At 37.9% G+C, this 16,478-nt stretch overlaps 1 protein-coding gene across 2 annotated transcripts in view; it reads right to left on the reverse strand.

The window, feature by feature from the left end:
* The window catches only part of PRKCZ (protein kinase C, zeta), a 43,692-nt gene that overhangs the window by 15,614 nt on the left and 11,600 nt on the right, over nucleotides 1-16,478 (reverse strand). For both annotated transcript variants that reach the window (XM_008943903.1, XM_008943902.1), the window contains exons 5-6: nucleotides 3,546-3,631; nucleotides 684-815 (exon numbers count right to left, since the gene is read on the reverse strand). In XM_008943903.1, the coding sequence (XP_008942151.1) occupies nucleotides 684-815; nucleotides 3,546-3,631 (218 nt within the window). The remainder of the gene's footprint in view (nucleotides 1-683; nucleotides 816-3,545; nucleotides 3,632-16,478) is intronic.

Consider the following 16,478-nt stretch of genomic DNA (forward strand, 5'->3'; position numbering starts at 1 on the left):
ACGTAGGGACTATTCCAGTAGGTATAGAAACATGCATGAAGAAATCAGCAAAGAATCTAGTCATGGCCAGGCAAGTCACATGCAGTATCACTTAAAAAAACACTGGTTTGAGTTAAAAAACCATGATGTGACTGTGAGATATTGGTTATAGTCTGTGATGAGTATGAGGAAGGGCTAAAATTCAGGGATACAGATGAATGTTTAAAGCCTAGGAAAGCCATTAGTGTTGCTGCTGGAGCACAGGAGGGAAAAGGAGAACAGAACAGTACTGAAGAAACTGAGATGGCAAGAACATGAAGGCAACGAGCCTTCTAGCAAGCAGTAGTGCAAAACCCACACAAGTGCCTTAGTTCTTAAAAGGACTCAACAGGGTAAAAGAAGCGGATGCCAAGATTGTCAATGACAACTCTTTACCTATCTGTAAAATACCATCTGTCTACTGGAGAAGTCAAAAATTTCAGCAAGCTTGTCTCTATCACAAGTTTTCTTTTCTCACTTTGTCTCTGCTGCTCACAATCCAAAGGCTTCACCTCCACAGACATTTCAGAAACTGAAACCCAAACACCACCAAGCATTATCAATCTACAACCACACACAGCATTTAATTACTTAGGCTGCACATCCACAAACAGTAACAGAGGACACGAAGAAATGTTTTTGCTTCATACAGAACTCAAACTTACCATATGCCTTTTGCAGGTCAGTGGAACAAGTATATGACAACGTTTATGGACCAACAATTTGCAGTTGATACACTTGTAGCCTTGCCTTCCGAGACCCCATATCCTTTCACTGCACTGGCCACAATACGCTCTCTAAAAGCCAGAATTCATAGTATCAGGTCAAGTATCAATTCTTTTACATAGGTCAGTAGTTATCCAGCAAGAACCCATCCTAGTCACTGTGTAATAGATGCTTAAAAAATAATTCTTTTAGAATATCCAGGGTTTCCCTACGAACTGAAGGTTGCACTTCATACTTAAGGGTTCAGCTAAATGCAGTCTTTTTAAAATGAACGTTAAGAAAACATACCTCAAGCATATGGAACACATCACAGACTAACAGGAGCAAATCAGTCTTCAACAATAAGTGTATTTTGAATTTCAGGTTCTGACACAAAGCCAACAGGAATTTGTACTACACAATTATGCACAAAAAGCACAAACTGATTGCTTTTGGAGAACATTGGGAGAAAATCTTACAAAAGAGAAGGTAAAGTATGAAGAATGCTCTGTATCTGCACTTAAGTGGCAGAACATGAGTAGAAACTTTGCCTAATTAAAACTCTTATCTATCAAGTATGATGTAAAACCTCTACTGGTTGCACTATTTAATATCAAATTATATGGCCTTTGTTACACATGCCACAAAACAGGATCTGGATAAATTAAACCAAAATGAGAACAAATTAAGAAGCCAGACATTCTACTGCTGACTTAACAGGGCAGGTCTTAAATAATTTTTCCACTGTCTGTGCTGTGGTCATTTTATCCACCTCACCTAAAGTGCCAAACAGCAACCTGAGATTCTCACACAGCAAGAAGTCACCTAGTCTCAGTTACCCCCCTACCCAGGGCACAGGCTGCCAACAGAAGACTTACCCATTATTCCCTACCTGCAGGTTTTCTCCAATAATTACTGTAACAGGCTATGCCACTGCCTACCACTCTGCAAGCTGCACATCAAGTCCTGCACTCATCCCCTGTTTCAGGCTTAGACAGAACTCTGCAACCCTCCCGAAGCCACAAAACAGTGAAAGTCTGTTCCTCCCAAACTGCAAGTTAGAGTGTGGTTACCCAGATCCTCAGGCTAATGAATCACACACCGTGTCCTGCCCAGAAGCCTTCAGCTGCTCTAAACCCTTACTACTAGTTTTTAAAAAAATTTAAAAATAATGATCAAAGAATAGATAATTTTTTGAAAATATTTTTTGTATTGCGCATCTTATATTTTGATAGTTGTAGAAAATAAAACTTAACTACATCCTGTTCATCTGTGCAGCCAGTCCTGTCAGGAGAAACCCAAACTGCATTGCCCAGGGAAAAAAAAAGGAAAGAAAATCATCCTGCCTAATAACAGAGGAAGCCTTGGGCATCTAAATAAAATTTCTTATGCTCTAGAAATGACATTGAAGAAAATCTTATTTACTTCAGTCAGATGCAGGGAAACAAGGGAAAAAAAAAAAAGGATATAGGGGCAGCTCCCCAGTTCCTTCAGTAATCCAGGTATCACTCTCATACCTCTCTGAAATTAATAGAAATACAGCCACATGTTCAATGAGACTGAAGTTTAGATTCTTTCATCTGTTAATTCACTGAATCTAAAAAAGTCTAAAAAGGTTATTTTGGAAAAGGAATTAATTCCCCATACTCCAGTTTAAAAAAAAAGTCAACATTAAAGTTTGGTAGCTAAGTAATACACATATGATCACAATTTATTATGAATTTATACATGAAAGTGTATTTTACAGTTATGTCAGTTTATTACTAATTTCAGGTTTATATGGCTTGGGTTCTAGCTTTTTATGATTTCATTTGTATACAGACAGTTACAACAAATTACTGGTTTTTAGGATTGCTGACAAATAAGCATGTTAATGTGCTTTCAAAATCTTTATACTCATTATTTGCCAAATTTCAATTAAAACATCTTTATCTATAGCATGGATTATTCATGTGGCAGGTATGCATTCACAATGTTTCAAAGAAATAAGCAAAATAAGCAATAGCAAATAAGTACAAAAAGTATACATTTCATACCACAAATTAAAAAATTGAGTTGGCACACCACATTATAGAGCTGTGTGTTATAATCCCCATATATGACATTTTTCACATATCTAGTGATAAGATATTGAGTTTTAAGGGGCTTTTCCTCCTTTCAATGCAGCTTTGGAACAGGGAGCACTAGAAAAAAAAATTTATAAAAAACCCCAATGTTACTGCAGAATCAAAAGTTAACTCTGTGTACTCAGCTTTGTACAGGATTCCCCAACGTGCATGCTACATTTCCATGTATGCTGCAATACTTAGGCATAATGGGATAAGTGAAGGAGGTGTCTCAGCCTTAAAGCTACACTCACTTGCTTATGTGGATTAAGTCAGATTCTTAACTCAGTGGTATTTTTGCTCAACAGACCAAGTATTTTTTTTCTTAGATTCCAAACAGTCTAAACTAACATGAAGACCTCTAAGCTTTAAGAATGACAAAAAGTACAGAAGGTAAAAGATTATGCTAACAAGCAATCAAAATCAGAGTGCAGAGGAGAAAAGCTGCTCCAAGTAAGCATCAGTTTAAATAGTCACAAACCCACTTTTTAGAGACTTCAATTTCCACCAACCGTATATTATTAACTCCAGATTCAAAGATTTTCAAGTTTTTTTCATTGTTATGACCTGAAAAACACTGCATAGACTGAGAAGTTACATGAATAAGCATCTTGCTTTTCCTTTCTTTTCAACACTCAAATACAGAAAAAACACTGCCTGAGAAAACAATTAGCACAGAACATTACCAAACCCCAGCATTTATGTAACAGTACTCACTCTGTTAAAACGTTTGGCTTGAAACAAATGCCCATTCACTCTGTACAGCTTCCTCCATCTTCTGGCTCCACGTCGGTAGATTGATTCTAAGAAAGAAATTAAAAAGGTGTAAAGCAGCAGCATGGTAGCACAGCAATACCAGACACACTATGGCAAGCAAGATGTGACTTAGAACAATCTTGCTTTTCCAAATATCAACGCACAGCTAAAATCCCTGCTGATTTTCTAAAATTTCTGTAAGGGCAGCCGTATATGACAGCTTCTGCAGGATGTGCTTTCACCACTGCCTCTCCCTTTTCTCTATCCCTGTCTTTTTCCTCACATGATCATAATCTTGTTACAGTTTCCTGGCCGCTTGCTGTTCAAGCTCAGGTGAGAAGGACAGATAACTGTTAAAGAAACAGCTTCCTTCAGTAAAATTACAGTGCTGATCTCACCACGTCACCTTCAGACACACGCACATAAAGGTCTGGTGCTAGTAATGCTTTAGATATGCACTATTAAAGACCTTACAAGCCTTGAGAGGTACATTATTGGACTTCATTTTTATCTTGCCATAAAACGTTACCAAAATATTTCCTGTGTTAGGGAAACAGTACAAGTGCAGGTCTGCAATTATTTATACTACATTCTAAATATAAACAGATTAAATGATTTCTTGTTGTTAAGCCAGACTTTCCAAGAGGCCATACCCAACAGCACCTGGCACCTACTCCAGATTACTTCTGAAGTCACTTTTCACATACACACGTGCAATTTGTGTGTGACTGGCTAATCAGAGAAGCTGATATTTAATCCTGAGGCTTGACCCACGTGCTGAGCAGCACCAGCCCTTTCTTGAGCTGCACCCAGCTGTGCTGCTGTCCCAGCCAACCCCTGCCCCACAACCAGGATCAGCAGCTTTCCTCAGCAGGCAACACAAGTGGGCAAAGGGACTGGGCAGTACAGAGAGAAAAGAAGAGAAGGGGTGAATTAAGCAGAAAATTTGGCAGTGATGTTAAAACTCACAACATACTCCTGCTATCAAGAAGCTAAAGATGATTTTTTTTTTTAAATGGGGGATTTGGCAAGATTTTCATTGCTGAATAATTAGAACTAATTACACCTATTAATAGATTAAAATTTAGGAGTTCTCAAAGTTAACCATAATATTTAAAGTCAAAAAGCATATTTTAAACAGTGAGACAAGTCTGACGCATCCCCTTAAGCATTTCCAGGAAAAGCATTTTACAGGGGTTTTATGGGTGTTGTAACACCCTCTCACTTGAAAAAGCAATGTGAAAGACTAGAATAATTCTTATTTCAGTATTATTATTTTAAAGCTATCTTCAGTAACATGAGTGAGATTTTCCAATACAAAGTTTTAACTGTATGCCTTTTTAAAACCAAACGATTCATCCTGGCTTTACTAGCCAACCTAACACACTTGGCAGCTTGTACAAAATATATTTCATCTACTTTGGACAGAAAAATTACATCAGATTCACAGGGAATGGAGAATTCAACAGCAGAGGAAATATAAATAACTCATCTGAGAAGACAGCAGCAAAATACACACTCTCTTGTGTTACCTTGTGGATGGCTACATATATGCTCTGTTTAGTATCCAGGTAAGCTGGTTCTGCCAACCTTTAAAACAACTGTTTCATCCCAAACGACTGTAATTGGTCAATATGAGGTGATCCTCACCTCAACAGGGTCTATCATATTGCTTTATTTTTATCTATTCTAAAAGTTGCAACTTCTCTGTAAGAATTTCAATGAAGAAGTTGAACACAGAGGGGGGATGTTGCACGTTTTTAAACCAGGAGTGCAATACTGTGTGAGCTGTTAAGCTGTCCTTTAATCAGCCTAAAAGAAGTGAAACAACCTATAACAACCAATATTTTATGTAGAAAAACATGTAATGTTAGCTAAAATGCCCCAGACAATGCAGCAAAGAACAATCAATACAAGAACTTTGATAGACTTGATTGACAAACATTGCTACATTCTGTCAAGGTATTAAATGGTAAATTTATAACCCTGAGAAGTTAATGCAAAATTATATTAATTTCTCATCTTTCATGTTTCTGTCTTCCAAGTTTTAAATAGTTAAGTTTTAGATAGCCACACCATACTAAAGATGAAGGGTTTTTTAATATATAAAAAAGAAATATTTTCACTGTTGAAAGATGATGCAAATAGTAAATAGTGTCTTAGTTGGAAAGTTATTTTAACTTAGTATTAAGCAACCAAAAAAAAAAAAAATCACAGGCTACTGACATAAAATGTGTGAACACTTATTTTAATACTAGGTCTGATTTTAGATACTCTATTTTTGTCCTTCAAAAGCGAGGCACATGAAAGTATTGAAGTTTCTGTGACCCCACAAACCTGCAGTGCCAAACCCACAAACATTCATGTTACTCTATTTACATATGCAAATGTTTACTTTGCAGGCATGTGAGACAGACACTGCACTATTAAATGAATTGTTAACAATTTGGAAAAGACCCAACTTCTCAAAGAAGCTGAATGACTGCATGCCACAGAAGCAGCAAAGATACTAGAACAGAGATGTATCACTTGTTATGTTTGACTCAAATAGCTATTCAAAAATCTGCCAAATATAAACTTTAAAGCAAACAAGCCCCCTCTGCTTTTCCTAAGTGCAAAAAAAAAATGTAAATGAGAACTAGCAAGACTATTGCAAAGTTTTTGCCTAAAAATATGCTCAAACACAAACATGAGTGAAAACTCTTCCACCATTTGTACAATGACTTCTCACCAAGATAAAAAAACCTTCACAAGGATTTTTTCCAAAATAGCTAATTGATTCATTAGACAAAGCACCATATGGAGGCAACCTCATACATCTGTGTTCTGAACACGAGCATATCACTGACATGAGGAATATTAAATGAATGATAAGTTAATGAGCAGCTTGCGCTGATGAAGTCTGTAAATATAGGAGCAAGTCACTTGCCTAATTAATGATAAATATTAAATCAAAGTCGGGTTCTATATCATACACTTGTGAGGCAACAGTCTTACAAAACCTGAACTTGACATAGTGTCGCTTTACAAAGCAGGAACCCCCAGGAGTTCCCACTGTGACTGCCACTGATTCCCTGCAGGTCTCAGGCAATCAGCTCCTACTCGCTGCCTCTAAGGGGCCACGTTGGAAATGAGGAAACAGTCATCACTGTAAGGCAACTTTTTATCCCAATTTCTATTATTATTACAAAATAAGATCAAACTTATGACAGAATAATATGTTCTTAGTATAAAGAAGGAGAGTATCACTGTTGTAATCCATATGCAGTCAGAGGCACAAAGTTCAGCCGGGGCCCAGTGACTCGGTGCAGCCCGGGGCCACCCCTGGCTCCAGCCCCTCCCCACACCCTCACTGTGCTCTGGAAGGGGCAGAGCATGCCCGCAGCACACCCACTGACAGCACAGACCTGGGACACCACACGGCTGTGCTGCCAGAGACCTCAGCCCCTGGAGAACTGGGCAGGCAGGAACCTCAGGAAGTTGGAAGTGCAAAGCCCTCCCCAGGGGGACGAACCCCACGCACCAGTAGGCGCTGGCGGTCAAGGAGTGGGAAAGCAGCTCTGAAGGGCCACAAAGATGATCACAGGAGTGGAGCATCTCTCTTGTGATGGAAGGCTGAGAAAGCAGAGACTATTTAGCCTGTAGAAGGCTTGGAGACATATCAGCATATACAAATACCTGAAGGGAAGGTATCATTAAGACTTGGACTCTTCCCAGGGGCACCCAACACAGGACAAGAGGCAACGGGTGCAAACTGAAATACAAGATGTTCCATCTGAACATCAGGAAACACTTTTTCACAGTGAGGATGACTGAGCACTTGGGACGGGTTGCCCAGAAAGGTTGTAAAGATTTCAAAAGCCATCTGGAGAGGATTCTGAGCAACCTGCTTAGAGAATAACCTACAGAACTGGACAAAAATTGTATTCTACATAGCTAGCAACACACTCAAGAAATCACTTAAAGGTAACAGCAGAATATATAAAGGAGTTTTGGTTTTTATTTTGAAGCATTATCAGATTCATAAATTGTAGTTAGAGTAGTTAGAGCTATACTAAATCAGAAACCATCTTAAGTAATAAATGAATTCTTAAAAAAGCAGTAAGTATACACCTTAAAACAAGAAACAAGTTATTGTCAGTGTTCTGTGCGATGGGTGAAAAAAAGCTCTAATCTTAGTATGCATTGCACCCCTACACTTCATATGGGAAAAAGATACTCTTGAACCTGAAACAAGACATTCTGGTACATATTTCTAGAATACTTTAGGACAAAGCAAGTAAGGGATTCCATGATTCTTGATAACCAAGAACTAAACCAGGGTTTTACAGCTATGACTGATCCAAGCCATCTAGAAAAAGGAATGCCATCACAAAAGCAAGATTATTTAATTACTGTGTTTAATGAAAAGGGCTACTTTTTAATTTATTTTATAGTACACATCAGTTAACTCATTAAGGACTTTGAATTAGCTGCTTGGAGGCTGAAGGAGAAATCACACCCCTAATTAAACAAAGTAATCTTTCCTCTCTGATGACTACTAAAGACAAGCCTTTGCCTAAGAAAAAAAAGTTTTTAAAATTCATTTTGTATGTGAATAAGTTCAGAGGAAAACTCAAAAGATATTTTAAGCTGCTAAAAGGGATGAAAGATTTTCATTGGGAAACATATATTCTAATTACAATCAATGTACTGAATTTTATCTGCTTCCAAGATTGGAAAATTTGAGGAAAAAAAAGACTGCTTTTCAAGTTATGACTACAAGGGAAATAAAAATACTCCAACTGAATGCCTAGAACAAAATTAACCAGCTGTGTCTATGTAAAAAGCAGTGTGAAACAACTGACTGTTGCTGTTGTGCAATTCTTCCCTCTGTTGTCAAGCTGTGCAACTGCATCACTAACAGTGACGCACAAGGGTCCTTGGAAATATATTTAATATTCCTGTAGGATTGGATTTATTCTACAGTAATTTTTAAAAGATGAAAAAAATTTAAAGGTAAAAATACAGAAGAAAATTTAATTGCGTATCTGTAAGCAGAGGAGCAATTTGTCTGTTGTTCAGTGTTCATTCTGAATTAACTCATTACAGAAGATACTCCCCCAATCCATTAATGATCTCCTCGGAACTTAGCAGGAAGGATGCAAACCTTGCCTTGGGTAATGGAGCTGGGTAAAGCAAGGAGAAATAGAAGATGACCCAATTATTCTTCAAACGACAGCATACTTTCCCAGGACTGGAGAAGAGAAAATTTAAAAGACAGTTCCAACCTGTACCAAGCCCAAAACATTATTTTTCCATCTGGAAGTTTAGAAATGCTTGTATTCCCCAGAATATGCAAGCGAATCCATCAGCTGTCTGAAAGGCATGGTCTACACCAATGAATGGCAGTAAGATGGCCACAAAAAAATTCTCTCCTCTGCTTTTGGATTTACAATTGCAATTCCAAAGACTGCTTTTATGTGATCAAACTATAATAAAATCTTTTACTACACTAAGCACAGAGATAATTTGCCATTGCTGCAAATCACTTCTCGGAGATTAATGCAACTTGTTTACAGGCCAATTTCACTGCCTGCCAGCTGGACAGTAGGAGAATGCCCAGTTTTTGTTTTGTTCTTTTAATGTTTTGCTGAGCATACAAGTGAGCATTCTTTCAAAACCAACTCATGAATTACAAGTAGGAAATTGATACTGGTATTTCAGATAGACTCTGAATTACAAGATAAAAATAATTACATAGATAGAATAAACTTTGGGAAAGTAAATTCTAAAAGAACTTTTGATAGTATGTTGTTTCACATATCTGTTACTTAATGTCCTAAGTAGTTAAATTGAAACAACAAAACTGCTTTCTGAAGCACACGGACACACAGTGTATGGGATGTCACTTCACCCTTTTCAGAAGTAAGAAAACAGTATCATGTGTATTAAGTGATTTCACCTCTTGCGGTCATTAAAAAGGTAGAAGATTGCATTTTATTTCTTATTTAAAGCTGATTAGATGTTGTGGAACCATATTCACAGCCTTCTTTTCTTTTTCAACAGACACAAATTAACTACAAAGTCAGATCAACCTCTATGGGGGGGGGGAAAAAAAATCAAGTACAATTAAGATAACAATAATGACAACAGGATCATACTACATAGAGCACCAGCAGAGAACCAACAAGGAAATAAAACTGCATCTCACTGATCTGTAATATTTACACAGCATTTATTGCAACACACCTACAACACTGTTGGAACATCCCATTTCCCACTGACTTAAAAGGGGGTCAACTGACTCCCACTTCAGGACTGCTAGGTGGAAAACCTGTCCTCCACACGCACTGCTCTCTCATGCATGATCTCTTGGCTGCTCACTTTCACATCCTTCTGTTAAAATGGCTCCCTGCCATTGCAAGGTGGGAACTCAAACTTAGGAAGGAAAATGGCATCCAGTAAAAGCTAACATCTCATTTTGAACAAGTCTCTGCACTCGCTGTACGACCCTTTAGATCAATCACACACCTTTGTGCCTTATGCACCTTCTCAATCTCAGAGTTAAAAAGCTCATTATGAGCAATAATTAGAAAATCTGGACTGCTTTGTCCTTAAATATAGTGATTGCATTCAAACCATGAGAAAATTAAGAAACAAAACGATCTAGAAGCTATTTTTAAAAATATAGGCTTTCACTTTCAAACAAAAATATCACCTTATAGTCACAGAAATAGAATAAATAAAATGTTCAGACAATACTTAAGTTGACCTTAAGTTACCCTTACTTGTGATCAACACAGGGAGCAATAAATTAGAAAAATATTGTGGATGAGGCCTCAGAGATGCAATTCATCTCTGATGGAGAAACTGCAGCAAGTCTGGGTGACCCACTTGTGTTCTGAATTCTAGAATGCCAACTGTGAAGTCAGTCAGAGAACCTGAATGCCCTTTTTATAGAGTCACAGAATCCCTTAGGTTGGAAGAGACCTTTAAGATCATCAAGTCCAACCATTAAGCCAATACTACTAAGTCCTCTGCTGAAACAGATCAGAATCTGTCAGGGTTGGAAGGGACCACAAGGATCCCCCAGTTCCAACCCCTCTGCCATGAGCAGGGACACCTCCCACTAGATCAGGCTGCCCAGAGCCTCCTCCAGCCTGGCCTTAAAGACCCCCAGGGATGGGGCCTCAACCACCTCCCTGGGCAACCCATGCCAGGGTCTCACCACTCTCATGGGGAAGAACTTCTTCCTCACATCCAGCAAGTAGGTCCATACTTCTGAAGATGATTAAAATTTTTGTTTAGGAAAAAAAAAGCAGTTCAGGTTTTCCCTTCTCTAATTTGGCTTCCACGCAATTCTAAACTTTACACCCTTTCATGATGTGTAGTTGGCTCCTGTTTACAAAACCACAGGGGTTTGGTTTTTTTGCATCATAGAACCAAGCTTGCACTGCATTGTTAATAGCAGTCCAAAAAGCTTCTTTTGAAGACTGCATCATATATTCTCCCAAAATAAAAATCACTTTCATTAAAAGATTTACTACAATGAAAACTTAATTTAATGTTCTATTAACATGAATTAAGATGTGCATTAAAATGTTTTTAATCAAGCTGAAAGAGTACTGAACCAGTATATAAATTATTTATTTCTTTAATTTACTTAACTTAGTAGTGAAGTAGATTGAAATGAAGTTCTGAATATTCAAGCAATCTGCAGCAAAATAACTTCAGGAGAAGTACTTTGGCATTAAACTGTGCTACAGAGACCCCTGAACAATACTTTGCTTACCTGAAGCAATAAACTGGCACCTTTAGGTATTTTCATCCACACATTGCTCATTTTTCACATTTAACAATTTTACAGCTTCAAACTAAACCTCTTAGAATTTGTATTTAAGCAAGCACTTCATGCAACAAAGCCCAGATTACTGAAGCAGAACACATTAATCTTTTCTAGCCTATATCTGCATCCACTTGGCAGGTCACCTTTTTTTTTTAAAAAATAAACTTCTACATCTCAGTACACACATGAAGCATTACTTTCTATCATAAATAAAAGCCTGGTAACAGAACAACTGTCTTTTATACAGGTTGGAATTAGTGAAGAAGGCAAAGAATTGAAGAGCAACCCAACGTAGTTTCCTCCAAGAATTTGGTTCTACTTTATTATCCATAGCCTGCATGATTTCAGACTTGGTGGGGAATATAAGTCCAGACTGGACACCACATTTGTTAGCAAAAGTTAATCCTTGGAGTATATGATTCATATCTGTCAGTAATTGAAAGGGGTTAGAGTTCCAGTTTTTGTGATGAGCTAGACAGCAATCCCCTAGACAACACTTTAGAAGACTTGGAGCCCCACTTTTGTCCTGTAGGAAACAGTTAACTTGTTTCAATTAATCTATGCCATACAAGATTTTTAAGTTAATTGTATTGCCTTTTTCCATCCACTCCCCTTTTGCAGTTACTTGTGTAATTCCATTTGTATTGTGAACTGCTATTGAACATGAAGTTGTTGATCACAGAACTTTTAAAAGTTTCCAGAACCTGTGCTTAGAATGAAGTTGAAATTAAGATCAGCCAAGACCTTCCCCCACCAAGCAATGCATTTACTGTTCACACCTACTTCTCACCAAAAGAACTCTGGTTCCTGTTTCTTAGATTGTTACTTTGAATTACATCTATGATATTTCCTAAGTTCTTTTCCAGTGCAGATCACGTCACTGGATTTGCCCTCAAGTGACAGGCATCAACACCCATTTGATTACAGCACCACTAAAACCCCAAAAATGTTAAAAAAAACCCACCAGCTATTAAAAATGGGTTTAACATTTGAAACTCAGAAAGCTGTTATTAGGTGGCCTTCCCAATGCCCTTGAAAGCATTATTTGGTTCCTGCAGTCTCAGTGTCAGGATGCACGTTCCAAGAGAAGCCGTTTTCCCTCACAGCACGGTTCCACCTCTTCAGCTCATGATCCACACTGGAACAGTTCCATTTCCCTTCCCAAATTCAACATTATTCCGGTATTAGTAGAATGACCAGAACTCAGTTTAGCTGTTACTTCATAAAGGCGTTCTACTTCTTTCCCAAGATATCAGACTCTCGAGCATACTTCTCCAAATTCCTTCCAATTTAACCAGGCATCTGCTAATCCTGTACTCAGCAGAGCAGGCAGCACCCCAGTACAACAGGGGACACCATCACCCTGCAGCAGGACTACCTCTCCAGATCTAGCACTTCCCAGTCCGACAGTTTGGACACATCTATACCTCACAGTACCTTATTCTGCTTCATATTAGGAGGAAAATGAGCTGAATTTAAGTGTTCACAGTGTCCATTTGTCACTATTCGAGTTCTGTGAATTGTGCGCAGTTTTTATCATGCAATAAATAAAACTGAGATAGTCTCCCATGTATACTTTTATTCCTTCTAAGCTTCCTCTTACATAAATGCTATATCCATATAGTGTATTTCAATAAACTATAATGTAGGAAGTCGAATTTGCAGCAATAAAATATCACTAACCTTACTTAGTCACAATAACTAAATAAAAAAAATTATGAATCGTTTCAGGAGCTAATCATACCTGTTATATTCTGGATTAAATTATACTCTGATAGTAAACTGAATAAGTCTTCCAGTTTAGTTAATTCTTTCATGCTGCCAAGAACTGCTTCCCAAGCAAGTGACCTTCCTTCCCAGAGCATCACATCCTTATGGGGGAAGAAGCTGTGTATGATAGAGCCTTCCAGACCTGCCCTGTTCATGGAAAGCTACAGTGTTTACCATGGTAAAGAAAGTATGTTTAAATCTTTAAAATTCATAATGGTATTTGTCTTTCAGCTTTTGGAAGGAGGCTTTCAACTCCCTCCACAGAGGAAAGGAAGATAATTATACCAGATCTGCAAAGTTTACACACTGCTTCCCACCTAAACCCTTTTTGATTTCTACTCTGCTCTATTATCTGTGTATAATATGCGATCTGCTGCATAAAAACATTTCATGATAGCTATTCCTTCTAGCAAATTTAAAGTCATATCAAGATAGTTTGTAGTACTATTGTTAAAAATAATGATTGCACCTTGAAATTAATAGATTGGTTCCCAGACCTATTTTTTCAGGCTTTACAGCATCAAATTTATCACTGCCTGTCCAAGGTTTTCCCTTTGCAATCCCTATGGGTAGGAAGAGTTTTTATCAGAGTTGACAATCTAAAGAACATGGAGTCCTGTGCCAGTCACAGGGCATCTGTACCTGCTTTACTGAAGAATGCAGTAGATAACCTAAATTATTGAAATAAGAATCTAATGGCATTATTATTATTATTAGAACGAGCATGTATTGTAAAATTAAAGAGGACTGTACTAAAATCTTTAAGTTCTGCCTTAAAAAGAAATGAGAAACTGCTTGAACTATTTCCCCAGCTAATAATTCAAGGACAAACACAGACAGAGGAAAAAAATAGTAACACAACTCCAGAATTACAAATCAGGTGCCTTCTAGTCAATAGCGAGACTCTCCGTTTTCATTTTCCCTCTCCCCAAGCCACCACCTTCCCCCTGTGGTTTAAGGACAGAACTGCACAGTCTGATCAACACTTAACTCTTGCAGCGGCAGGGAGGATTTGGACTCACACACCTCTTCTGGAAACGACCCTTTCAGCTTGCTGGAAGTTAGCTGCTCTTCGCTGTTTCCCTTCAGGAACTTTATTTACCCTCCAGATGTGTCCTGACAGCCCCTCTTCAGTGACCAGCCAACAGCCATCGCTGGGTAGCCTTACACAGCTTCACTTCTGAAGCACTCCCCATTTCAAGTCACCTGAAATCTCTCAAAATCTGGTTTCTCACAGCAACAGAAAAACCCAAGAGATAAATGCTGAAGAGCCCTGCAGCCTCTGTTGCTACTTCTGTGGCTCATTTAAGCATTAAAAACTGTAACTTGCAAAGAACAAGTAATTTTTCAAAGTATTACACAGAATCCCAAGTATAATGTATAATTAACCTTGACCGTATCGTTTAAGAGGTTACATACTAAACAGCTCTTCAAGCTATCAAAACAGGTCTAACAAAGGTTTAAACAGGCTACAGAAGTCCACTAATTCCGACAAGTAGCACAAAAAGCTTCATCACCTTCTTGTCAATTTAGTTACCCTGAATGCCTCTCCAGCAAAAGTGCTCGTACCAACTTATGAGAAGTACATAGAAAGGAAGCATGAGAGAAAATCCAGGAGAATGGAGCCAGGCATTACATCCAAGAGAAGTTTCCTCAGCCCAGATGACACCTTTCCTGCCTAATTATACTACATTCTGAGCAATTGTTAAGAGCAGCATGTGCAGAATAAATAACAAAAACACCACAGGCTGTTTGTTATGATTCCTTAAAAACTAGCCCAAGCATTCCTTATTACATTGTATTTTTAGTTTACAGTTTATGAGCCAGTATACAAACATCTGCTAAAACATCCACTATCTTAAAGGGAATATACCAACGAGAGGCCTAGCTGTTTATTCTTCTTTGGTTGTTTCATAGCTAAGAAAAATGTTGAAATTTTAGCATTAAAAACATTAAATTATCATAAGCAGACCAGACCTTTAACAACGATTCTGTTTTAACTTATTCTGCCTCATAATCTGTACACATCTTTTAAATATGACACGTATGACAAAAAATGTGGTACACAGTTAAGACAGAGGAAGAGATTTCAGGTGTTCCTGAGAAACTATGACACAGCTATTTTCAATGCCTAAGCAACAAGATACCCTACATTAAAAACAGTACAATTTCCCCCTCTGTCAGTTCAATTACTAGGAACCAGGAGAGGGTTACTAGCAGTTTCAAAATTGCCTAATTATCCAGCGCAACCCAATCTATGTCCTCAGAACGGTCTCTATGGTCGCAATAGTTCCTTTCTTCATTGGGGGATGAAATTGGTTCACGTGCTCTGAATAACCTAATCACTGCTGCCAAAACCGTAACAAATGAAGGGAAAAACCTGCCTTATGAGCTAGAAAAATATTTACAGGCCACACTACTGTAGCAAGGAGCCTTTTAGAGCTATTTTGTAGCATCACGCAGAACATAAAGCAGAGCCAAGTATCTAAACCTAAAATACAATAGTTCAGGAAAATAATTAGGTTAGCAAGATACCTTTACTCAACCCTATGATGACATTTTCAAGGAAGGTGGCCTGGGGGAAAATTAAGTCCAAACACCTAATGTTAAAACACTGAGCAGATAAACAAAGAGCAGAAGAGGCATCCACAACACATTGTAATCATTAGCAAAAAAAGGTACAAAAATCAGACAGGAATTGGATAATAAAAACATTAGTCTGCCATGCTAATGACATACACACTTATTAAAAGCATATTCATTCTCTTCTGTGAATTTAGTTAAAGGTATCCTAGTCTGGATGCTTCTATTTAATAAAGCCAGGAGCAAAACAATCCTAAAATTTGTTACCACAGGCTACCCAAATCCCAGACAAATTCTAACATCAAATACACGTATCTGTTTAGATGTAAAGATACAGAAGTGTACTAGCACAGTTTATCCTGGTAATATTACAAACTAAGTAAACCTTAATTCAAAACAAGTATTTCACAATTAAAAAATCTGAGACAGTCCACTAAACACAATTTAACAAAAAGGCCCTAGAAAACGATGCTTCTAAATTGTTAATCTTTACATCAGCAATCTTACAATAAACAGGCCCAAACACATACCGTCAGGGTTTTTTGGATACATTTCTTTCATTAACCTCCAATAAGAGCAGCAGCAGCAGCATCACTCACTCTTCTGTTCTTTTCCTCCTAAAATACATCCCCCAAGAGTCCTTTCAATGCAATTTTATCAGCATTTCTGAGAGGTGTCTCAGACACATCCCTACGCACAAGAGGCAGCAGGAA

The sequence above is a fragment of the Merops nubicus genome, unplaced genomic scaffold, assembly GCF_000691845.1.
Source record: "Merops nubicus isolate BGI_N331 unplaced genomic scaffold, ASM69184v1 scaffold16237, whole genome shotgun sequence".
Lineage (NCBI taxonomy): Eukaryota > Metazoa > Chordata > Aves > Coraciiformes > Meropidae > Merops > Merops nubicus.